We start from the raw sequence: 26,520 nt of genomic DNA, 5'->3' as shown, positions 1-26,520 counted from the left end.
GGAAGATGTTTGTAGTTTCACATTTGCACATATTGCATTTTTCTATTAATGTGCGTTTGGCACGCCTTGACTTCACGTTCAGAGGACGTGGGACAAAGTCATCTGTTCTGTTCCGTGTTGGTTATTAATTTAACAAGCAAATATTTATTTTTTCTGCTTGCTTTTGGTTAAAAAGAAGCGGATTTGTCCGACATTTATCTCGACGGGACTTCGCCTCTGCTGTCCTGCCCCGGCTGCCGTAGCGTGGGGGCAGACCCGGTGCATGCCGGGAAACCACGTGTGGTCCTGACCAGGTAAAGTCTGCTCTCTGGTATTATTTAACCGAGTTATGAGACCTGATATTATTTAACCGAGTTATGAGACCTGATACTATTTAACCGAGTTATGAGACCACGTTACCGGTGGTTTATGTTTATTTCTCCATGTACATTTCTCCGTGTTGTTGTTTTCCGCGTGTCTCCAGCGGACTCTTGTTTACGGTCCGCGGAGCCATCGCAGCTGAAGCTGCGGGTCTGGCTCATAATACATCCATGGTCTGGCTTTAGTCCGGCTCCAACCAGTTTCCCTGGTCTAGCTTTACCTGCTGTCGGAACAGGGCCGTAGAACCGCTGAGCAGGTGTCGCTGGTCCCGGACCAGACCGTAAAAGTTCAGTTTGTGACCAATAAGCTCCAGCACCGACATAAGTCCATGTTTCTTTGACTCCACAGGTCTGAGTTACCATGAAAAATATCATAAGTAGAGCTTAAGTGGAGATACCCTGAGTTACCATGGCAACGCATAGTAAGCGGACACTCGCGTCCTATTTTAGTCCACCAGAACTGAACATTTTGGTGTGATGCGTAGAAGAAATAAGATATGTATATATATATACATATATGGGTCAATGACGAATAAGGATTTTCAACAGATCAATTTTAAAATAATAAAAAAAAGAATATCTATTGCAGTAGTTCAAACATTAAGAATGTTGTGCAGGGCTGGACTGGGACAAAAAATCGGCCCGGGCATTTTGAGCCTAGACCGGCCCACCAGGTATTGATGGAAAGAAAATGAAGCCTATGAATGAAAACAAACGTTCTTGTGACACCGCTTGTACACTGTCTTGTTGGTGTGTATGTTCTTGTCTAATAAACCTAAACCTACACCAGTCCCGTTATAGATGTACTTAGTACTGTTTCTGAGTAGACCAGCAAACTTGTATGGCAAGGCGTTTTAACATTTAATAGCTAGACTGGATATGTGTTGCAGATATCTGTAATTCAATTCTTCCTAGTCAAAAAGAACATTTCAGATATCTACAATGATATTAACCCATTTTAAACAGGGGGAACGCATTCTGACAGCGTGAAATACTGCTGTCAGAATGCGTTCCCCCTCTGTTTATCATGAAGGGATGCTCACACATCTTTCAAATTTATACTGCTGACTTCTTTCACCACCACAGATAAGTCCTGTGATTTTCAGGCTGATATCATCATATTTGACAATTTTAAACAGGGGGAATGCAGCGCTGCCTCTGTTTTTACTAACTAATGACCATGAATTGCCTAAACAGTGGGTTCTTCCAATATATGTATATATACACAAAGTCTTTGCTGCGATGGCATCACTGTAGGTAAGCATTTCTCCAAAAAGATTGATGTATTATTTCACCCACCCACTATTAATCACAGCATTATTAAAATTTTGTGACAATCACAAATCCAAACACCACTGTCCCTGTCAAAAAAGCAACTTAAATTTGGAGTTGCTAATTTAGTTTTATAGAATATATAAGATATTGAATATGAACTCATCATTTTTCAAATAGTATCAATAATAATATCAATAATAAGCCACGCGCTCTAATGTTGTGACTACTCCAGCCAGAGCTGACTGGGAGACTTGCGAGGCCCTGTGCAGAATGGCTGGGGGGGGCCCTCGAAATTTTTGGGGTTTTTCGGGTCGGATCGGGTGTCTATATGCGCAATTTTAACTCTCCAATTAGCAAAATACTGGATACCTTCCCCTGCCTCATCTTCATTTGACTTGCCTCGACGCGGGGCCCCACGGCTGCTTGAGACCCGGTCGGATCGGTGATTTTTGTAACAAATTTATCAAACGAGCCTTTCAGAGAGACATTAAACTCTTCCATTTTCTTTAGTTTTTTTTCTTTTTTCATCCCCTGATGGAAATTTCCTGAATCTGTCTCGTTCTCTCGACATTGTGTGACAGTTTGTTCCAACTCCACCGTCTGGATCAGAGCAGCTTGTGTCTGCGCTTGGTCTGATCAGTTGATTTGAACAACAGACACATATATTTATTAATATGCACAGACTAGTACACATTTAGTTCTGTAATGGAACGTGACTGTTGATATTTATGAGGGAAAAAACGAAAAAATTTTGAAAAAAAAAAAAACATTTTTGAAAAAAAAAATTGATAAATAAAACGGCCCATAGCGCGAGGCCCCTTGGGGCGCGAGGCCCCTTGCGGTCGCACGGTTCGCACACCCCTTGCGGCGGCCCTGACTCCAGCCCATAACCAATCGGCCAGTGGTACCAGTTGTTGTCAGGTAAAAAACAAAATCAAATGGGCCGATGGGCCTGCCTGGGCCAAAAAAAAAAAAAAAAAAGAATTTTTTTTTTTTTTTTTTTTTTTTTTTTTTTTTGGCCCAGCCCAGCCCAACATCCCCATCGGCCCACCGGACAAATGCCCGGTATGCCCGATGGCCAGTCCACCCCTGATGTTGTGTACACATAAATTCATATAAAACAAATTAAATTGAGTTTTTTTGTCAAGATGAATTGGCACTAGCCTTAAAAAAGGTCATGTGGTGCAACCATGATTAATATTAAAATAAATTAATTTCCTTAACATCTTGACTTCTTTTTTTTTTTACAAGTTTTCCGTATTATACAAAAATTGTTATTTTAATGGTCGCGCCACATGACATTTCATAAAATGGACATCATCAGTCAAACTTAGTTTGTATATTATGGTGGAAATATAAATACAAATGTGTTGCAATCTTATACAGGACTACAAGACATTTCAGAAATCATGTCAGATAGGGCAGAAGATTGATTTAAAAACATTTAGAGTGATTTCAAAAAAAGTTTTCAAACAAGAGTCCTGGTCGGACGGTCGCACCACATGACATTTTGACGCTTAAAACAACAACAAAATCCCAAATAACTACTGGTAGTATTTTTTGTAAAATTCAAGTGAGTCCATATGTGGGACAGGTAGGTCATATATATGGTATTTTTGATCCATTTAAACCTTTTTTGAATCGGAAAAAAAAAATCAGCTTTTCAGAAAATATAGGCGTCACGTCATTGACCCATATATGTATATATAGATATGTATGTTTATAATTTCACATGAATGTAGATGTTCTCGATCATTACTGTCATGAACATCCAATAGTGGTTGTGCTGATGTAATCGGGACACTTTTCTTTCAGTTCTGTATCATAAACATCATTCATTCTCTTTTTAAATGAATCTCTGAGTGATGCTAAGGATAAAAATCCACCTGTACCCATGTAACTCCACCTGTAACATTAGCTATAGCCTGTAATGCCAGCTGTAACTTACTCTTTAGTAAGTACTCTTTAGTAACTCTTTAGTTACTGTTTTTATTGTGTGAGACCGTCAAATCTTTTCTCATAATTTTTTTACTCTTGCCGCATTATGTGTTTTTTGAGTCTTAAAAGGATGAGACGAACATGGTCCAGCGAACCTGCCTGTATCTGTTCATCTCTGGTCTCCCACACACACCATGGTCATATAACTAGGCAGTTCTCTCTGCTGGACACATTAGGTATCACAGTCGATTCATTGCCTAGTATCGACACACACAACACCCTGATAATGGCCAGTACACGTAGCAAACATGAATATAATGAAACTTCTGCCTCTTAAACCGGATTCGAGCATCAGTTTTGGGACTTTTTCATGGAATCCCAACAATAGTCAAATGTAGTATTTGTTGGCATTTAACAGAAAGATGTATCAAGAGGGGGAAAAATCATCATAAGATTAATCTAAAAAAATAATCGATAGATTATTCGACAAGAAAATAATCGTTAGTAACACTTCCTGAAACAGTGATACTGGAATTCAGGAGGGAAAACTGGTTTCCAGCATCTGCGTGCCTCTAATCAACATTCACTTCTCATTTCTGCAGGCTTGCCTCTGATTTTCACCACCATGTCGTTCAAAAAGAAGCAGAGCAGCGATGAGCGCTTCCTCCGGGTCCAGAAGGACCCCAGGTTCTGGGAGATGCCCGAGAAGGAGCATAAAATCAAGATCGACAAACGCTTCCAGTCCATGTTTCACGACAAGCGTTTCAAGGTGAAGTACACGGTGGACAAGCGAGGCCGTCCCATCAACCACACGTCCACGGAGGACCTGAAGCGCTTCTACCAACTGTCCGACTCTGAGGAGGAGGAGGAGGAGGATGAGGAGGAAGGGAAGGGCAGGAAGGCGGCAGAGAGGAAGAAAGTGAAGAAGAAAGTCCAGACAGGAAAGGCCGACGTGAAGGCCAAAGGGGAGCTGCTTGTACGAGGAGTCCGCGTGGTTGAAGAGGGTGAGCAGTTTTCTATGTTCTCGCTTCACGTGAGTTTTAAACCGGCGTATCACAAACACATGCAGAAGCACAAGCGGGTTTTTCTTCAGTAAATTCAAAATTAATCAGAGCGTTCACTTACTTTTTCATGCAGACCTGTGAAAGTTTAATGGATGAATAGTTTGGTTCTGTCTCCGCAGACACAACAACTCCATCTGTTCACATCTTAGAAGAAGATGAAGAGGAGCAGCAGTCTGCTGACGATGCCGACGTTGACCTGGGAGGCAGCGTGTCCGAGGACACCGAGGAGGAGAGTGACGAAGAGGAGGAGGGCACCGAGGCCAGCGGTTCTGATGAGGAGGAGTCTGGTCTGGATTCAGGCGAGGACAGCGACAGCGAGCCGGATCTGGCCCGGGGGAGGGGCAACATAGAGACCAGCTCGGATGAAGACGAGGAGGACGACGTGGATGCCATCCTGAGGAGGGAGGAAGAGGAGATCGAGCACGACTGGGGGGAGCTGTGCAAGGACGCCGTCCGAAGTGACGAGGTGAGGCGGCGCCTGGTTGCGGGCGGTACAGGTATTGGGAAGGACCTCACGATACGATATGCATCACGATACTTGAGCCACGATACGATACACATTGCGATATCCCGATTATGCGATATCCCGATTATTATATTCTACATAGTTCACCGAAAAATTTTAAAATGCATTACACATCTTAAAATCCAAGTTGTATATATGTGTTATTATAACTATACAAGCTAAAGTTACAACTTATTTGTATATGTTTTTCATATTATTTACATCATATGACATTAACATTAAATTTAGTATGAGGTTGCTTTAATTATGTGGCAAATGATAATAAACACAAGAAAGATGGGTACTAAAACCAAGGACAGGCACAGTGATCAGTCAGTATAGATATAAATCCATGAATAAATAAACCTCTGTCCATTATTTTTCATTTTTTAAGGACAGGCAATTGTGTTATATAAAAAATAAATTATAAAATGAAATAAAACGTGAACTAAAACCTGAGCTTAGTGCAGGGCCCTCCCAGGGTTGGTAGAGAGTGAAAATGCCCAGGACTGTCACTTAGGTAGGAGCACTGGGTGATATAATGGGAAAAAGATCGGGGATAAAAAAAAAAAATCGATATTCAAATTTTTAATATCGATATTGAATCAGCTGGAAAAGTATTGCGATATATTGCCATATCGATATTTTTGCCCACCCCTAGTGCAGGGCGCAAGTCTTGGTGTTTGACCCGTGTTTTGTGTGTCAGGTCTCTGCACGGCTGGCAGTCTGCAACATAGACTGGGACCGCCTGAAAGCCAAAGACCTCCTGGTTCTGTTCGGCTCCTTCGTACCCAAAGGTGGAGCCGTTCTGTCCGTCAAGGTAAACCTTCTTTGTCCCGCTGAAGTCTTCTTTAAACCCGACTCGGTCAAAGACGGCACATGACCGCAGACTAACCGCAATGCATGCTGGGGGTTCTTGTCCAGATCTACCCCTCAGGGTTTGGGAAGGAGAGGTTTAAGGAGGAGGAGACCAAGGGACCGCTGGAGCTGAGAGCGCTTCCCGATGACTCGGAGGACGACACCGAGGAAGAGAGGTAACATCAGAATGATGAACGTGTGGTTGTTCATTCACCCGTTTAAAAAAAGATAAGTGGCATCAGACGGACCGGTGGAGTCGGAGTTGATTTCTGGATCAGGTTTAAAGCTGCCCCTGTGCAGGGCCCGACATCTTGATGTTTGCTCGTTTGTTTGTTCTCCAGGGTTTACAGAGAAAAGATGCGCGACTACCAGTTCAAACGGCTCAAGTACTTCTACGCCGTGGTGGAGTGCGACTCGGTGGACACGGCGGCTAAGATCTACGAGGAGTGTGACGGCTACGAGTACGAGAGCAGCTGCTCGGTCATGGACCTCCGGTACGTCTGCAGGAGTTGTCGTCTCAGTCTCAACTCAGTGTTTGACTTCATCTTAAAACTGATCTGTCTTTGATTTAATCTGAACAGTTTTATTCCTGACGATCTGGCGTTTGACGAGGAGCCCAAAGACGTGGCGATGGACGTGAACGTGTCACTATATACCCCAAAGCTGTTCACCTCGTCTGCTGCTGCCAGCTCCAAGGTAGGAACGGTGAAAGTACCAAAACATGAGGCACCCAGAGCCGCTGCAGGCCAGATTCACTCGTTTGATTCTCGTCTACACCTCGTTGCTGCACGAGCATCTTTAAAGCATCTAATCTTTAGTGGAGAAGGCAGGGTGGACTTGTTGCTGCTCCTGTTGCTAGGGAAGATTGACTTCTCCTTACACCGTCAGGCAACATAATCTCTGAGTTGGTTGATTCATCAGCAGGATCACCTTCCAGGACAGTAAAAATGTGACAAAACTTTGCATATTTATCAAGCAGTAGGAATATGAGTTAAGGTGCTTCGCTAATTAGGGATGGGTCTTGTTGAGAACCGGTTCCCAGTGTTTCAATTCCTTGGAATCGTTTGCCTTTTTCGCAAACGATTCCCTTATCGATTCCAGTGGGCGCGAATGACGTCACCAAGCACGTTGCGCAACGTGCGCATTCGCGCCCAGCAGGAAAACACGGGGACAAAGCGGCATAAACGCTCTGAAGTTTGGTTACATTTTACCAAAAAGGATGACAACAGGGCGACAATACTTGCAATGTGGACATTTAAACAAAGGGGGGAAACTGTTAGGACTCGGCCGGCTGACGCGCTGGGAGCGCGGAGTCAGCCGGCGTGTGGTAAGGCTGATTTATGGTTCCGCGTTACACCAACGCAGAGCCTACGGCGTAGGGTACACGGCTACACGCACCGTACGGTAGGCTCTGCGTTGATTTAACGCAGAACCATAATTCATGGCATGCTATAGAAGAGCTGCGCGCTCGGCCACAAGGACGTGCCGGGCGCTCCGGCGGACAGCGGAGCGCGCTCCCGACACAGCTGCAGCTCGTCAGCTAGCTAGCTACTACCGCTAGCTTCTCCTTTCATCAAGGCAGGGAAGAGTATCAGGCCAGAATAGATGAATGTTACAAGCAGTGACTAAGTTTGTGGTGTTGAACATGTTACTGAACATTCTTGTGTAATTGCCACAAGTAATTTGTTGTATTTAGTTAATTTCTACAGAAGAATATTAATTTTATTATTTTATATTTAATACATATTTTATGTTACAAATAATTTTGTGGGGACCCCCTGGCACCATCGAGGAGCCCGAGGCTGGGGGCATCTTAAGACCTCACTTATATTTTTTTGTTCAAAGATATAAAACAAAGTTGATACTAAAATAGTTTGTTCTCCTTTTTTCCAAATGAGAATCGATAAGAGAATCGATATCGAATCGTTAAGCAGAATCGAAAATGGAATTGGAATCAGAAAAATCTTATCAATTCCCATCCCTATCGCTAATATAGGAGCAAGTGCAGATTTTTCATTACAAAACATTTTTTTTCTTTTTACTTCAAATGCATTTCTGCAGCAGAGACAAAACCTGCTGCCCATTTGTTTGTTTTGTCTTTTCTGTTTGTGTTCTGAACAAAATCATGGCAGAGCTCGCACACTCGTTTCTTCCTTCAGACAGTTTCAAGAAATCAGCTGCTGTTATGTTTCATTTGAACAAAGATCAGACAGTTTGACAGGACAGAGGTTTAAAGGAGCAGGGTTTGTCCCATCATAACCAGGACAGATGAACGGGTGGACTTAGTAAAGGAGCAGATAAGAGCTGCAGCATCTTCATCCGGACCACTAGGGTCCAGATCCAGACCTGCGGTTCCTCTACTGACCACTAGGGTCCAGATCCAGACCTGTGGTTCCTCTACTGACACTTTGATCACCAATCAGGTGCAGCTGACGTGGGATGAAACTGACCACGAGCGCGTGACGGCCCTGAACAGGAAGTTCAACAAAGACGAGCTGCTGGACATGGACTTCAAAGCCTACCTTGCCTCCTCCAGCGAGGAAGAGGACGGTGAAGAGCAGGAGAGTGAAGAGGAGGCCCCTCCGGCAGAAGGTGAGACGATGAAAGTCCTCTGATTCTTTAGTGTCAGCTGTGATGAGATGAAGCAGAGCTGGAACGTCCTACTGTCCTGTTTCTTTGTCTGACAGAAGAACCTGCTGAGCTCCAGGAGAAACCCCAAGAAGAGGAAGAGAACATGAAGCAGAGGATGAAGAAGAATAAGAAAAGTGAGGATCAGATCTCCAAGTACAGAGAGCTGCTGAAAGGCATCAAGGACAAAGAGAAGAAGCTGCAGGACGACAAAGGCATGGAGATGGAGATCACCTGGGTGCCAGGTACGTGGAGACCACATCTCTCTCCTTCGCTGTCTCCGTGCTTGTTACTCTGACCTGTCCCAATACTATCACTACCACTACTTTTCAGCCCTACCCCTTAATTTTGCGAGTTCCCGTGAGGGTAGTGGTGTCCCAATTCCTCTTTTCATCTAGGGGTAGTGAAGAAAACGAGTGAGGTGGCTATGAATCTGTCCCTACGGATCGAGTGTTTTCGGATGCTCACTAGTTTGATCTAGGGCCAGAAAAATTTCCCAGAATGCTTTTCGTCGTCATTTGCGGACTGAATCAAAAAAAAAAAAACATGGCGGACATTTCTTATTTTTTAGTGAATAAAATCAATATTTTGTGTTAGTTTCTGCATAAAAATGTGTTTTGATTACATTTCTAGCGAGGAATATATATTTTATTTTATTAATATTCGCTCAGTGAATGTACATAATAATTCGTTTGCCCGTTGTTGCAAAGATCTCGCCAGAATAAAGGCTGATTTATGGTTCCGCGTTACACCAACGCAGAGCCTACGGCGTAGGTTACGTACCCTACGCCGTAGGCTCTGCGTCGATTTAACGCGGACCCATAAATCAGCTCCGGAGCCGGCAGACAGGCAGAAATCTCGAAATTTTATTTATTTTTTTTAGATTTCATCTATTAAACCAACATTTATCTTCCTAAATGATTTATTTCAGCCAGCGGTAATTCTCCACAGAGCTGCAGGTTTCTCCCCAAGACGACGGCGCAGGTTTACCTGGCGATCACGTCTGTACTCCGGCTGCTGCTGCTGCTGCTGCTCCGAGCCGGCGGTTCTTATCATCTCCGAAAACATCGGGTCAAAGTTCTTAACAGGCGTTATTTGGATAAACTGATCCCAGGTTGGGGATCTTAACGGTTACTTTTACGCCTGGAAAAATATTAAAACTTAATAAAGTGGCATATTAACAGCGCTACAGCTGAAATTAAAACAGCTTTTGGCTCTCAGATTCCTGATTTTAGGGGTGGTGCTGAAAGTAGGGGTAGGGGGTGTATTGGGACAGGCCCCTGGGAAGATTTCAAGTGCCCTAAAATCTGTCCCTTCTTTTTTTAGGGCTAGTGGTAGTGAGGGAGGGCTAGTGATAGAAAAGTAGGGGGTGTATTGGGATTGGGCCTTACTCTGACCTGTCCAGAAACGGGCAGGGCCTTTAAAGGAATACGGAGCATGTGATTGGGTGGAAGGTCTCATGATGTCATCGGCACCTCCCAGTTTTTTAAACTATGAATATGTTGTGTTCAAGCTTAATTTACTGGTAACTGTGACGACTTTGTCCAATAACTGGTTTATTTAGTGAATGAAAACTAGACTATGCTGCTGATCGTCCCCGGTCTCCAGCCAGGAATTTTGGAGATCAAACGTTTCTTAGGGTTACTAAGTCTAAGAGTCGCTGAAGCAGCTCTGAGGTGGTTTCCATGGTGACCTGAAGTCAAACATTTCATCAGACTCGGACTGTAACTCGGCTGAAACCTTGAAACAGTCAGGTTTTCCAGAGACTGTGGCTCCAGATGAAACGTTGTTGTGGTCGTGGTCGTGGGCGTAGGCGTCCTCGAACCAAAACCTTGGTGATTTAAACCACGTCTGTATGCAGGTCTGAAGGAGAGCACAGAGGAGATGGTGAGGAAGAAACTGGAGGGGACGGACAAGCTGACGCCCTGGGAGGACTATCTGCAGAGGAAGAAGGACAAGAAGAAGAAGAAGAAGCAGGTGAGTGGGGCGGTCTGCAAAGACGATGCTGATGGTTTTCAGAAATCATCGTTTTCCTCAATAAACACATCCAGAGTTCCAGAGGAATCCTCTTCCTTTCACACGCCTCAGCCTTCCTTTGCTGTTCCTTCTCCACCTGAAATGTTTCCTTCATGTGTCTGATATTTTTAACTATTTCATTGCATCTTAAAGTATTTTATTGTATTTATTTTATTGTATTGTTGCTGTTTTTTTCTTTTTTCTTTTTCTTTGCAAACGATAGCTGCAATGTTAATTTCACTGAAGTTGTTCAGCAACAATAAAGACATCTAATGTGATCTCTGTTCCTTCAGCGGGTGGGGGAGGAAGAGCTGAGCGATGACGAGCTTCCTCCTGACGTGGACCTCAGCGACCCCTTCTTCTCGGAGGAGCTTGGAGCTTCAGGTGATCCATCAGAGGTTTACGTTGCAGTTTCCACATCTGTCACACACACACTTCAGTCCAGTGATTGGTGCAACTGTCAGTGAGGCCGGTGTACCTGTGGACAGCTACTCTGGTCCAGCCATGACCAGGCCCGTCCAGCTGTCTCAGGGTTGAGCGGTCCTGAGCGGTTCTTCCAACGGTGGAGTCCTCCTCAGCCGTCCACTGGGGTTCCAGCAGTGATGGACGGTGTGATGAGACAATGATGGACTTTGACCTTGGAGTTCACCTTGAGTCTCTCTGGAAGTTGTTCTGGACTCTTTGGTTACCTGAACGTGGCATGGTTGTTGGTGCCAGATGGTACTGATACAGATCACCAAAAGCAGTATCTGCCGATCCCAAATATTACCGATCACAGCGTGAAATCCATAAATTCGGCAATATTGTTGTCACTGATATTGTATTATTAGGTATAAAAATTAGCAGATGAACAATTATCATGCATTGACCACTGCTCTATTGCAGGCCAAGGCAATGTGCAATATTTCACCCTCTAGAGACTCTTAGAGATGACTTAGACTCGTGTAGCTTAATAGCGTCAACTTTCCTGTGTGTACAACACAACATGTGCAGTGCACCAACACACACAACAATAGACATGTCACTCTCTGAAAGTTGATACAAGTTGTAAACTATAAACCTTAGTTTTCCTGTGGAAAAATGAATTATTGTGACCCAGGAAACTGGGAAACTCTTCACACTAGAACTCCAAATGTCACTCGTGAAGCTGAAACGACTGTCGTCCTGCATAAGGCTGTGGATGTGACTGTATGTGGTTTGGCATAACTCCGGCGGGCATTCACCAGTGAAATATTTACGACTGGCAGCACGGATCCAAGCAGCTAATGAGGCGACGTCTACTAAAACAAAAAACGGCTGATGATCAAGGCATATGAATCCATTACCTTACGATGTAGTTCTTTTTTTTAATTTATCTTGCTGTTGTTGCTGTCGTTTATAGATCTCTGTCACATTCAGCTGAGTTAGCAATGTTGCTCCTTTTCTTTCTCTGCCTTAGCCAACTTTGACAATTCAATATACTTCTTGATGTGGGAAACTTTCAAATGTCCTATCGGCTTCGTTGTGTTGTTTCTTTTATAACATTCCTCCTCGTGGTGTCTGCTTTACACACACTTCGCAAACTGCAAGTTTGTTGTCCTTTTCGGGCATTGTGACAATGTTGATGTTTTCTAGAGACTGCCACGCCCCGTTAGGATACCTCGGTCTGAGGTGTGGGAATGCACGCGCGGGTGGGGGTTTGTTGCTGTAAACGTCATCGGATTAGCCTGCTTTGAACTATTATTTTGAGAACTCAAAATCGGCCGATAGGGGCACTATCGGCCGATCCTGATTGGTGCTGATCGATCGGTGCATCTCTAGTTTTAATAGTCATCCCTATAGTGCACCAGTTAGCCATTGTGTCTGTGTTTCTCCTTTCTCTGTTCTTCATTCTCTCTGTCTTGTTTTGTTTTGGGTCTCTGGAAAGATCCTACAGACAACTTTTGTTGTAATAGACGCGATTTAAATACAATTTAAATGAATTGAAGTATCCTCCTTCAGCGCATAACAGAACAAGCCTTCTTTATCAATTGTTCAGGTTCTTAAAGTCTTTGGTTCTGTAGCTGGCGGACCTGCTCTCTGTTGTATCTGGGGTCTGTCCTAGTGTCGTGGAGCAAACACAAGAATCTACTTAATTGTTTCATGTGTTGTGCTACAGAACCGAAGAAGAAGCAGAAGGGCAGGAAGAGGAAGGAAGAGCGGGAAGTGGAGCGTACAGCTGAAGAGGAGGAAGAGCTGGAGCAACAAAAGGTCAGCAATAACTCCTCCCTGCATCAGATTGCACACCGGTGCAGCCACATGTAAAGCTAAAGCTGTTTGATTTCCAGGCTGAGATTGCGCTGCTGATGGAGGACGACGACAAACACAAACACTTCAACTACGACAAGATCGTGGAACAACAAAACCTGAGCAAGAAGAAGAAGAAGAAGCTGCTGAAGAAGGGCCAGGAGCCGCTGGATGACGATGACTTCCAGGTGAGAGCCCGGCGTTCTGGTGCTTCCCTTAAAAGTGGCCGAGTGGCCCTGTGGTACGCGGGGACAGCCTTGCAGCTTTCCACCGGTATGAAGGAGGCAGTGTTGAGTCTCTGCAACAACGGTGAGACCCAGACCTTCAGATTCCCCTGGTCTGAGAGTCTTTGGCTGTTGTTGAAACTTCAATACTAGACTACAAGTCTTAGTACCTGTTAGTGTGGACAGGGTTCCTTGAAAACACAACTTTAAAACTCGGGTTTTTAAGGTCTGATAAATGTTTGAATTTTATATAAATTATTTAATACATTGTAACTGTTGTTATAGCAGATAGTGTTGTTTTTTGCAAATAGCAAACCGCCTCATCAAAGAGACAGTCAGAGAAGACTGCTCCAACATGCTATATGCTATACATGCTATAGCCGCAGAAGTTGCTTTCCCGACACCGTCCAGCCTTATATATATCTTTATTTAAACTCGAAAATCATTGAGGGCGAGCCCTCATTTACAATGACATTGAGCAATACAAAAGTAAAAACAAAAAAACAAAGACAAAAATAGAACAACAAAAGAGCAGTTAATTAAACAAATATGAAGTCACAATTCATAAATAATGTAACAATAAAATCAATTAAAAGAGATATAAGCAGTGCTTAAAAGATTTAAGATCAGGGATTTAAAATGACCAAAAGACACTAGTGAATTAATTTTTAGAGTGTTTTGTAATGAGTTCCAGGTGGAAGGTGCAGAAAAGCTAAAAGCAGATCTACCAAGCTCAGTAAAGACTCGGGGGACTTGTAGTGTAAGCCAGTCTGTGGATCGAGTGTGGTGTAAACTAGCAGGCCAAGCAAGGAGGGAGGAAACATAACTCGGCAGCAAGCCAATAATAGCCTTATAGATAAATAAATAGAAGTGAAAATCTCTCCTCTCAGAGAGGGAGGACCATCCAATCTTAATGTACAGGATGCAATGATGAGTGTTATATGGGTCACCAGTAATAAACCTAAGTGCAGAGTGATAGACAGAATCAAGGGGCTTTAGCGTTGTAGCCGAGGCATGTCTGTACAGTATGTCACCATAATCTAAAACTGATTAAAAAAAAATTGCCTCAATAAGGGTTTTTCTGCAATGCAAGGGGATGCAGGATTTATTCCTGTAGAAAAAGCCAATCTTTTGCCTCAGTTTACTTGCCAGATTTGAAATATGATATTTAAAAGATACATTTTCATCAATATAAATACCAAGGTATTTATAAACACTAACTCTTTCAATAAAACTGCCATTTTTAGTAGTAATGGTGCAATTACTCAAATCAATTTAGATTTATCTGCATTTAAAACCAACTTGAGATTATTGAGTGCAACTTCAAGATCAGAAAAAGAGTGCTGGAGAGAGGTTATAGCAGATTCTGGGGTATCTGAGATGCAGTAAAGAATAGTGTCATCTGCATACAGATGAATGCTACAGCCAGCTACAGGGGAAACAATATTATTTATGTGAATAGTGAACAAAACAGGTCCAAGGACTGACACCCTTTCTATTTTTGCCATAGTCCGACTTCTCAGTTCCTATTGCTACAAACTGCTCTCCGTCCTTGAGATAGCTCTTAAACCAATTATAGGCAACATCATCAAAACCGATGTTACGGAGTTTCTGTAAGAGAATTGTATGATCAACAGTGTCAAATGCCTTTGAAAGATCAATAAAAAGATCTGCACAGTGTTTCTTATTATCCAGAGCTAAAACAATATCATTTAAAATGAGTGGTGGGAGTGATAGTGCTGTGCTTTTCTCTAAAACCAGATTGGTGGGTATTTAAAATAGAATGAGCTGAAAGGAATGATTTAAGTTGGGCATTAACTAGTGATTCTAGTATTTTCGCCAGACATGACAATTTAGATATGGGCCTATAATTATTTAATCAAGTTTTATCAACATTTTTATGTAATGGAGTCACAAAAGCAGTTTTCCAAACACTAGGAACTGTACCTGATAAAATAGAACGGTTAAAAATATAAGTTATATAATTTACTATAATTGGGCTGGCAAGCTTTAAAAAGTAAGGGTCAAGTTTATCCTCCTCACCTACTGAATGTTTTGAATTCAATGCACACAAGGCATTTGCTACCTCCCCAGGAAAAAAGAGCTCCAATGTAAAGCTAGGCCATACTCTCATTCTCTTCTGTCATTTCTTTGTCCAGTCTTTTACCGTACGCTCACACAGCAGCGTCGCCTCTGACACACCTTCATATCATACACAACTAATCAAATTTACTCCAGCTCGCCACATAAAATAAGCAGCGTGATTTGATGCATGATTTTGTTGGTTAGCCCTATCTGCCGCCAGCGGTGAGGTGAAGCAACGCTACCACGGTGACACAGACAACCCACAATTCAGATTGGCCTGTCTTCAGAACGGTGCTGCTTTACAGCTGCAAACAGCCAACAGTACAACTGGAATTATCCTTCAAATGTCTACATTTATGAACTCGGTCACAAACCTGTCTCTCTGTTTCCAGGTGGACGTCAAAGACCCTCGTTTCCAGGCCATGTTCTCCTCCCACCTGTTCAACCTGGACCCCTCCCACCCCAGCTTCAAGAAGACCAAAGCCACACAGAGCATCCTGGCAGAGAAGCAGCGCAGACGAGACGACGAGCAGTGTCGTATGGAAGACACGCCCAGGGCTCAAAAGACTCCCGAAAAACACGAAGGCGTGGGCACGACGAGAGAAAATGACTCTGACGGTCCGACGGCCAAGAGAGCGATGGACCCCAGTCTTTCGCTGCTTGTTAAATCAATTAAAAATAAAACTGAGCAGTTTCAGGCTCGGAAGAAGCAGAAAGTCGTGTAGTTCTGATGGACAGATGGATGCGGTGCTTCTTCCTGAAACCAGACTCCTGATGTAAGGAACATCCGTCAGGTTTCCTGAGCACCCGTGAACCTGCTTCCTGTTGACGGGACTGATTACTTTTGTGTGTGTTTGTACAGAAACATTTAAGTGACAGGAAACATCCTTAAATGTAAAAAGTTGAAATAAAAACAGAATCCTTCAGCCTTAAGTCACGTTAAGGTCATTACAACTTTTATTTTATGCAATTTTTAGGTCATTTATTTGATACTTTTTGGAGGAAATTACAAAAGAAAAGACAAAAATAAACTGAATCTTTAAAAAAAGACACTTTGTTTAAAGGTTTTTACAATCCCCAGGTGAGGCCGTGCACCAATAAACACGAGACTGTGCTGAACAAGCATGTGGCAAAAGTACTGTGGTTAGAGCCATAAGAGGGGCAAATAAAATACCCACACTCATTTGCTTCTAAGCATCCAATGCTTAATTTAAATAGTCTCTGTCGGTCGAGGGAGACGAAGCAACGCTTCTCAGAAAAATGAGGAGAATAACGGTCAACTCGTAGACCACGGGATGAGCAGAGGTCAACCAGCATCTCGTCATGGGTTTGAAGCCCTCAACCAATAACGGAGGTGCTGACCAGAAGGTTGGGGGTCGATAAAGGGCAGACGGGGCAGAAAGCAGCATCAGTCCTGGTGATGAATATTTGATCACCTCTGCAACAGTTTTTAAGTGCTTTAAGTTGATGGAGTAAAAGTGCTCATCAAATGAAGGATCAGAGAAGGTGGTCATGCTGACGGTTGAAGGATGAAGTTCTAGTCATGAATTCAATCCTAACCCTAACCGCACATATGAAACTCAAAGATGGGTATCAGAAGCGCAGCTTCTAACATGGAGTCAGCGCATGGTGAACCCTTGGCTCAACCTTAACTCCAATCTATGCACCAGTGGTGAGTCAAAAGTGACCTTTTTAAGGCCATTAAGCAGCAGGTGAAAGGAAGGATCTTGACATCTCATGCAGAACTGGATTGCTGCTAGGGTTGCTTTGATACTGAGGAGGCATCAGGATGCTGGCACAAAAAGAACAGTAGAAAAACCACAAGAGTCCTAAGATTTAATGGAGCTTTTTGCTAAACCGAGTCTGATGTATTTGGATGCGGACTGCAACAAGTCTCCACGTGTACATGATCTTAGTCGAGTCATCGCTAGAAAGCAGGTCAGGGACGGCTAAACGGTTTGTTGGCACCATTTTGAATTCCTGAAACTTGAATTGAGAGAAAGCCTCAGTGATATTATTTCTATGGCCAAGAATGAAAGCAGCTCGTAAAATCAAGTTATTTAATATGCAGAACTATGTTAGATGTTGCATGAGGCGGTTAATTGTTGGAATCTTTTAACAGCCTTTATTAATGATTTCCACTGTAGCTCGCAGAACACCAAGATTTGATTCGTGGACCACTTGGACCCCCAGTGTGAGCGTACGTGGATAACAGGGTACAGCTCATCGAGCGCTATGGGATTGGAATTTGAGTTCTGGATTTCTGGGAACAGACATCCGCAAACCACTCGTAGTTGAAAACCGCCCCGAAACCAATGGATGGAGCTGCATCTGTATACAGACGGAGGGAACTGGAAGACTCAAAAGGATTGTCATAGAGGGAAGATGCAACTGCCAATAATGTTTCATAGGGCATCGAAATGGTCCCCGGACAAATACGTTTGCAAAATTCTTAGATAGAGGAGAAGATTGTACGCTGGAAAAAATTAGTAGACGCAGCAGAGGAGCGGAGGGGGGTCTGGTTTGGTGATCTCAGTTTTGGGTCTCTGGTACTCTTGGATCTCACTGCTGCCTTTGACACAGTAGATCCTGGTATTTTATTATCATCGCTGGTTCCCATCTTCCCGTCTCCTGAGTTTCTATGTGTATTTGGGCCAGTTTTCTTCAGCTGTGTCCGCATGTAACTGTGGGATACCGCAAGGCTCCATTCTGGGCTTCCTTTGGTCTCCATTTTTCAAAAGCATGATGTTACTTTTCAATGCTTTGCTGATGATTTGTAAGTTTATTTGTCCATACAGTCAAAGGGCAATGGGTCTATTGACCCTTTGCTGAACTGTCTTAATGAAATACACTCGATACATTTCTTCAATTTGAACAAGAATAAGACTGAAATAATAGTTTTTGGTGAGTCATGACAGTGTAATTAGTCCATTATCTGCATAATGGAAGCAGCTTGTGAGAAATCTTGGTGTGATTTTTGAATCTGGTTTTAAATTTGACAGATTAACTCAGTGATTAAAACTAACCTTTTTTATCTGTGACTTTTCAGTAAGGTAAAGCCTGCCCTGCTTTTCAAGACCTGGATTCATGCTTGTGTTACCTGCTGACTGGATTATTGCAGCTCTCTCCACTTTGAGATGGATCAGTTGTTGCTCCTTCACTTACAAACAGTCCAGAATGCCTCAGCTTTCCTTCTGAAAGGGAAGAAAGGGCGTGAGAACGTCACCCCTGTGCTGGTTGGTTGGGACACCAGAGGGAGTATGGATTTGTGGAATCTGTTGAGAGGAGGAAGCCTGTCGAAACTGATGAACCAAAAGTTTAGTTGGCTTGTCCCCCGTTCATAATAACAATATTTAGCCGTAAATAAGAGCTCCTCAACCTGTGTTGTAGAAAGAACATCAAACTCAGCCTGAAGAGAGAGACGATCTTTATAAATGTCAGGGGATGGGGTGGAAGCATAGTCATCCTCGAGCTGGGAAATTTGTGACCTCAATTCCTTTAATTTTTTACCCCTTTCATTGTTCTCATAGCTGCTGTATGAAATAATTTCTCCTCTAACGCATGCTTTTAAAGTTTCCCAAAGAAGTGGGGCTGAGATCCCTGGATAACTGTAATTTTAAAAAAAAATCAATTTGATGAGAAACAAACGTAACAAAGTCCTCACTGGATAGTAAGTGAGACGCCAAGGGGGGCCCGTTCATTCGTGTTCCTGTATGAACAACTCCAGTTTGGTCGCAGCATGATCAAATATTAGAATAGTATCATAAGAGCAAGACTGAACAGATTCGAAAAATCGGTTGTCCAGGAGAAAAATAATCAATACGAGAAAAGGAGTGATGTACATGAGAGAAAAAATAATAGATTTTACTAGTTGGATTAAGAAGACGCCATGGATCAGAGACCGAGAACTCGTCCATAAAGGATAGTACGGTCTTAGAAGACGCTGAGGGCACTCCTGGTCTAGTAGAACAACAATCCAATACAGGATTAAGCCAACAGCTGAAGTCACTCCCCATAATAAATACAAGTGTAGACATGTCAGGTAACTTGGCAAACAGTTGATGTAAAAAATTGTAGTCATCCCAATTTGGACCATACACATTGGCCATAATCAGAGAATTACTAGAGAGTTACAAACACAAACCTTCCATTGGGGTCAACTATAACATTAGAGCACACTAAAGGAACTGATTTGTGAATCAAAATTGCAACACCCCTAGATTTACTATTGAAGCTGGAATGAAATACCTGACTAACCCACCTCCCCTTTAATCTGACATGGCTGGAAGATTTTAAATGAGTTTTTTGAAGAAAAACAATATGAGCACCTAACTGTTGTAGGTGGTGAAGAACCTGCTACCTTTAATAGGCTGATTTAGACCTTTACAGTTCCGGCTAGCAAATTTGAGCCCTGTCCCTGAAATGTTGTGGCATCCATGACTGCTGCATGATAATCAAGTATTATTGTACACTGCTGCATGGAATGTCCTGACTTAATAAAGTACAAAACACACAGAAAGAAAAAAGAGAGAACTCCATCCACACCGACCCACCACCCAACGAGCTGAAGTGTCTTCCCAAACAAGACACGAGCAAGTCCCACAAACTACCACAAACATCCTAACACGCTCCGTTTAACGGCACAAACCGGTAGTGCTCATCCAAGTTTGTGATAAAGCGTAATATGAAGATAAGTATCACAAACAGGCAGGGCGGATAACCAAATGAAAAGGGGACAACTTTACCCAAGCTTTTCAAGCTGTAGCTTATCTTATATCATTCCTCATGTGAAAGAAGTGCACATGAGTCAGAAAGGGTCGGATGGTTTACCATCACTAGGCTTGGGTCGGAGAGTGAGATGAGCACGGACAAGCAGGGACAAATCAGCCAGGCTGACGGAGTCCATCAGCAGCTTGTAATAAATTCAGTTGGGCCACACCTTCAGCCCCTCCGGCACACCTACCAGCCGTACGTTGTTGCTCCTGGCTCTGATCTCCAGGTCCTCACATTTAGCCGTCAGCAACTTGATCTTGGCTTTTAGCGTGGAAACTGTTGAATCCAGTGAAGTTAGCGGGTCACTGTGGTCCATGCACGCGTGCTGTAACTCTGCAATGGCCTGATCATGGGAGCCAAGTTTCTGTTGTATTGGTTCAATTGCGTGCCTAAGTTCCTCTCTTACCAAGGCAATGTATGCAGCTCACGAGACAATGAGTTTTGACACAAACAACCCCCTCAACTGGTCTAACATGGCCGGAGGTGAACCACATTGGGCCCACACTCGGGGTCTGTGACCTTCACCTTAATGGGAGCAATAGTGTTCATAACTTTTAACATTTTATCATCAAAGCTAGTGACTCAGTGACTGAACCCCCGGACAGGGCAGGTGTTAAAGAGAAGACCTGGTTAAATGTCTCACTGCTGTTTTCAGTTATACATCGTTTTGAGATCACTGCTGTTGAGACATTTGTGTGCACTGAAATCGTCCTCTCAAAGAAAACACAGGAGTGATCAGACACGCCCACATCAGGACCGATCATACACGCCCACATCAGGACCGATCAGACACGCCCACATCAGGACCGATCAGACACGCCCACATCAGGCCAGTCAGGACCGCTGGGTGACGGTTCGGAGGAAGTGTAGTCTTAAAGGGCTCACAGAACACCACCACCCGCTTCATGTGTCTAACCGTTTTTCCCCACTCAGCGACACATCTGTTGAGAAACCGACCCTGGTGATTGGAGACTCTATTGTGAGACATGTGAGGCAGACTCCAGAGACCTTAGTTAGGTGCATCCCGGGGGCCAGAGCGGTAATTATGTAATTAGCGACTCTAAAACTGTAGGATTACATGATATTGGCGACTCTGGCCAGGTGCCTAAAAAAATAGAAGTGGTTGCAGTTCCCCGCCCTCCAAAAGTTCACCAGGTGCAGCGTTATAGAGGCGTTAACCAAGATAACCTTGTAAAAATTAAAACCAATGTACATTTGGTACCAATTACAGACCGAAAAATTAGATGCGGACTACTAAATATACGATCATTAAGCTCTAAGTCTCTGTTAGTAAATGATATAATTACAGAGAGCAGGAGTGATATTTTCTGCTTAACAGAAACATGGTTACAGGAGGAAGAGTATGTTAGTTTGAATGAATCAACTCCGCCCGGCTACTTTAATCATCACATTCCTAGAAGCACGGGCCGAGGCGGAGGAGTCGCAGCAATTTATAACTCCGGTCTCCAAACAAAAATTGAACCTAAGTGCAACTATAATACATTTGAAAGCCTCATGCTTGGTCTGAAATTTCCGAGCTGGAAATCAGAGAAGCCAGTTGTGTTAGTGGTAGTGTATCGGCCCCCTGCTGGTGCTTATCTAGAGTTTTTGTCTGAATTTTCAGATTTCCTTTCTGGATTATTGATCAGCACAGATAAATTCATCATAGTGGGTGATTTTAACATTCATATGGATGTTGAAAGCGATAATCTTAAATTAGCCTTCGATTCTCTTCTAGAATCAATGGGTATCTCACAAAAAGTGGATAAACCGACGCACTGTTTTAATCATACTCTCGATCTCGTTCTCACCTACGGTGTTGAAACTGATGGTCTGTTGGTGTCACCTGTAAACTCCCTTTTGTCCGACCATTACTTAATAACGTTTGAATTTAATTTTGTTGATGTTGAAGTGCAAAATAGGAGGTATTATTTTAGCAGATGTTTGTCTGATGAAGTTATTGTTAAATTTAGGGAGGCCATTGCTTATCTTACAACAGTGCGAAATAGTGATGTAGTCGAGGCCAGTGACCTGGGTTCTACCTCTGCAGATGTTGATTTCCTTGCTAGTAACACTGCTGATTTGTTGCATTCAGCTTTAGATGAAGTTGCTACTTTGAAAAGGAGGGTTTCTAGCCACAGGAGCTTAACTCCCTGGTATAATTCAGATATCCGCATGTTGAAACAAAACGTGCGTAAAATGGAAAGGAAGTGGTACTCTTGTAGGTCTGTAGACTCTTATCGTGAATGGAAAGATATTCTAATAGTATATAAAAAAGCCATTCGCAAAGCCAGAACAGCTTATTATTCAACGTTGATAGAGGATAACAAAAGTAACCCACGTTTTCTGTTCAGCACTGTAGCCAGGCTGAAAAAGAGTCACAACTCTGTTGAGCCGTGCATTCCTGCAGCTCTCAGTAGTGAGGACTTTATGAGCTTCTTCAACAGTAAAATCGCGAGAATTAGAGAAGAAATCAACCAGCCGGTTGTGGGCGTTTCTTCAGCTTTAGCGACTTCCCTACGCTCTGACTTATCTCTAGACTGTTTTGATCCTATAGACCTCCCTGAGCTGACCTCACTCGTCAATAGAGCTAAGTCAACCACATGTATGTTAGACCCCATCCCGACTCGACTATTCAAACATATTTTTTCTCTTATTGGTACGACAATACTGGACCAAATTAACCTATCCCTAAGTTTAGGATATGTACCACAGGTTTTCAAAGTCGCAGTAATTAAACCTTTACTTAAAAAACCTTCTCTTGATCCAGACACCTTAGCTAATTATAGACCAATTTCCAACCTTCCATTTGTGTCTAAAATTCTGGAAAAGGCAGTTTCAAGCCAGTTATGTGACTATTTGTATAGAAATGATCTGTTTGAAGTCTTTCAGTCAGGGTTCAGAATGCATCATAGCACAGAGACAGCACTGGTTCGAGTCACGAATGACCTCCTTATGGCCTCAGATAAGGGATTAGTGTCCATACTGGTTCTACTGGACCTCAGTGCTGCTTTAGACACTATAGATCATGGCATTTTACTGCACAGGTTAGAGCATGTTGTTGGGATTAAAGGGACAGCTCTATGTTGGTTTAAATCATACCTATCTGACAGGTTCCAGTTTGTTCATGTACATGAGGTTTCTTCAGAACAGTCAAGGGTCTGTTATGGTGTTCCGCAGGGTTCAGTGCTAGGGCCAATCTTGTTCAGTTTATACATGCAGCCGTTGGGAAGTATAATCCAGAATCACGGCATACACTTTCATTGTTATGCTGATGATACGCAGCTCTACTTGTCTATGAAGCCGATGAAATAGAACCGTTAGTTAAACTTCAGGCATGTCTTAGGGACATCAAGGACTGGATGTCCAGAAATTTCCTGCTTCTAAATTCAGATAAAACAGAGGTTATCATTCTTGGTCCAGAGCATCTTAGGAAGGGATTAGATGGTGTTGCGATGGCTTCCAGTGCAACTGTGAGAAACCTTGGTGTTATTTTCGATCGGGATTTGTCGTTTAAACCATATGTCAGTCAGGTTTGTAAAATAGCCTTTTTCCATCTCCGTAATATTGCAAAGATTAGGAAAATCCTCTCGCAGAGTGATGCAGAAAAACTAGTTCATGCGTTTGTATCTTCTAGACTAGATTACTGTAATGTGTTGTTAGCAGGATGTCCAAGTAATTTGCTGAATAGGCTCCAGCTGATCCAAAATGCAGCAGCACGAGTACTGACAGGAATTAGCAGGAGAGACCACGTCTCTCCAGTGTTAGCGTCGCTCCATTGGTTACCCGTAAAATTCAGAATCCAATTTAAAATTTTATTACTTGCGTATAAAGCCCAAAACGGCTTAGCTCCGCATTATTTGCAAGACCTGATAGTGCCTTATGTTCCTGTCAGAGCTCTCCGTTCTCAGAGTGCAGGTTTACTCGTAGTTCCTAGAGTATCTAAATGTAGATTTGGAGGGCGGGCGTTCTGCTATCAGGCACCACTACTATGGAACCAACTTCCAATCTGGGTTAAGGAGGCTGACACCACCTCCACCTTTAAAACTAAACTTAAAACATTTCTGTTTAGTAAAGCCTATAGTTAGTGTTTAAGTGTTTGGGGGGGGTTAATACGAGAGGAAGAGAGAGAGATACAGAAGAAAAGTAAAATAATAGACACTCTTAAATAACTTTTAAACCCAAGACCTTCGGATCTTTCCCACCCAGAAATGCCCCACGGTGAAACTAAACTTCACACGTGCGTTCTGGTCATTCAACCGGGAAATTTAGAAGGGCCTTGTTTTCGGTTGTCGAGAAGCATGTCATAACGATCCAGCAATGTGGATGCAGCAGTAGACAAATGAGAAGATAAACAAAAACACTTAAGTTAATAAACACAACTATGACGGGATCAGCAGTCCAGCTCACAGCGTAAACCAACTTTTAAAGTGTATTACTAAGTTTTTTCTGCCCAGACACCAAAAACAGCCTCTTACGTGAATCTTTGCATTTGAAGAAAAAAGGGTGGTCAGTCAGCGTTCCTTGGAACAGCTGGGTGTTTACGCTCAGCAGGCGATCCTGATAAAGCGGCTATCACTCCCTCCTGTGTCCTTGCTGCGAATGAGGGGATAGCGGCTGGATGATGGGATAGCAGCTGGGCACAGCACTTGGCTTCCTTCAACTTCGGATCGGCGTCGCGTTCACGTCGAGGCAATGCAGGGTCCCCTAGTTCGGCTTTCTGGGCTCGGAACTGCGTGGGTTGCTCGTGCAGCGCTGCAAAACGGACGCTCCTTCGTTCACGAAGGAGAAAGCCGGCCCTTGGCTGGCTCCCTGGTGCTACAGCAGAGACCTGTGGGTGAGAAGGAAGAAGCAGAAAAGGAGAGAAGAGGCCGAAGAGAGGGGGGTCTTCTCTTTTATAGCTGCATACAGGAAGTTGATACCCCTTCTTGCAGCTTGGGGTCCTTGTCCAATCAAAGTGTGGTGCCTTATCACCAAGAGGGTCACATATGCAAATCCTGGTGTCCATGGGGTTTTTCCGTTCTCCAGACCACGCTGGAGGTGTCGTAAGCTCACCATGAGGCAGGGATCATGAGACTTTAGCTTGACTTCGGCCCTTTACTGGTCCAAAATAAATGTTCACCCAATCATAAATGTCATGAATTCATAACCATATGGACGGTGGTCCAACATCCCGCCTGTGTTCCTTTTCCCCAGAGTCGGACGGGGCGAGACGGAGTCCCCCCCCCCCGGGTGCCCGCAAGGAGCGTTATACTGCACCAACGGGCTGAACGCAACCCCCCTCCTCCTCCTCCTCAAACAGAGCGGCTGCTCTCTATCCTACTGCAAAGTAAGAGGCAAATTAGTGTCTGGGCAGACTTAGTAAAGTTTATTTCGGTTGTTTTGATCCTGTTTATTGAGTTTATACATTGTGTGACGTATTGATTGTACTGTACGCCTGTTTACGTGAGCTTTCACCGCCGAGTGATCGGACCGCGGCTCCCGACTGTATCTCGGAGCGGGTGGGGCTTCACTCCCGACCCGGCTCGAGTGAGACCTGCGGCCGATCTACCGAACCGGCCGTTAGAGCTCACAAACCCCCTTTTGGGTCCCCCCGGCTGCGGTGTGACCACCTGCAGCCGCGCATCTGTGTGACGCGTCCGTGCAACGTCCGAGCGCGGTCCGCTGACCCGCTCCTCCGCCCCCCCCCTCTTCACACACCAGTCTCCGTCATATTTCCCTCACGGCTGCACTGCCGTGATCCGCCTTCCGGGAGGCGTGTTCACGTAGCGCGACGTAGCACGCCCCTTCTGGCAACGTGCTCACGTACCGCGGCGTGACCCGCCCCCAGACCGCGTGACGCGCAGCGTACGCTGCTCTGACGCATACACGCACACACACACACACACACACACACACACACACACACACACACACACACACACACACACACACACACACACACACACACACACCAGTCTCCGCCCGGAGGATCCGAAGAACCCCCTTTTTCTTTCCTTTATGAGTTTCTGTCTCTGTTTGTGAATTGAACCATCAGAATTTATTCGGAGTGTTGTTTACCAACTGTTTGACACTAGTGTGAATAAATTTCCGATCGCAAAAAGGTCGTCTCTGTTTATTCTGTGCATGTCTGCCGCCAAGGCTGGGTGACGAAGTGCGTGCTCGGATCTCACTCCTTCAATTAATAACTGGGTATAGTAATTACTTTGAGACTGATATTCTGCTGTTAAGTTATCATTTCCCTGGACTAAGGCCCCAGGGTGGTGCCCCGAGGATTTTATTTATCATATTGGTCATTCAATTTTAGAAATAGTCGACTTTATTAATTATTAATAATTCTTGAATAAAGTTATTAATAAGCCTTCGATAACTGATCCGCTTAGCTACCTGAGTTGCACAACATAATTGGTGCCCCGTGTGAGGCTTCGAATATTACCAGCTGGTGTCAGATTTGTGTAGAATAACCAAAGATTGATTTTTGTTTGAACAGGAAATAACTTTGCTTCTCCTCCAAGCAATATCTGTGTTTC

The 26,520-nt window shown here is 43.7% G+C and overlaps 1 protein-coding gene across 1 annotated transcript; it reads left to right on the top strand.

Annotated features, from left to right (window-relative positions):
• The first annotated feature begins 159 nt into the window (after window positions 1-159).
• Window positions 160-16,118, top strand: esf1 (ESF1, nucleolar pre-rRNA processing protein, homolog (S. cerevisiae)). The gene is made up of 14 exons (XM_061723704.1): window positions 160-293; window positions 4,175-4,576; window positions 4,756-5,102; window positions 5,848-5,961; window positions 6,066-6,175; window positions 6,341-6,493; window positions 6,581-6,695; window positions 8,423-8,591; window positions 8,687-8,872; window positions 10,489-10,604; window positions 10,937-11,027; window positions 12,781-12,872; window positions 12,950-13,096; window positions 15,610-16,118. Exons 2-14 carry the CDS (start codon window positions 4,198-4,200, stop codon window positions 15,940-15,942), a joined length of 2,352 nt encoding a protein of 783 aa, XP_061579688.1. The 5' UTR covers window positions 160-293; window positions 4,175-4,197; the 3' UTR covers window positions 15,943-16,118.
• Window positions 16,119-26,520: the final 10,402 nt, after the last annotated feature.

The sequence above is a fragment of the Cololabis saira genome, chromosome 1, assembly GCF_033807715.1.
Source record: "Cololabis saira isolate AMF1-May2022 chromosome 1, fColSai1.1, whole genome shotgun sequence".
NCBI classification, from domain to species: Eukaryota; Metazoa; Chordata; class Actinopteri; order Beloniformes; family Belonidae; genus Cololabis; species Cololabis saira.
This window is presented reverse-complemented; position numbering and strand designations above follow the sequence as displayed.

What these genes read in the sequence shown, in the direction of transcription:
- esf1 (XM_061723704.1), top strand. Translation starts at nt 4,198, where the DNA reads ATGTCGTTCAAAAAGAAGCAGAGCAGCGATGAGCGCTTCCTCCGGGTC. An exon ending in GGAGATCACCTGGGTGCCAG is followed by an intron (nt 8,873 to 10,488) that starts GTACGTGGAGAC and finishes GTCTGTATGCAG; the next exon opens with GTCTGAAGGAGAGCACAGAG. An exon ending in AAGAGCTGGAGCAACAAAAG is followed by an intron (nt 12,873 to 12,949) that starts GTCAGCAATAAC and finishes TTTGATTTCCAG; the next exon opens with GCTGAGATTGCGCTGCTGAT.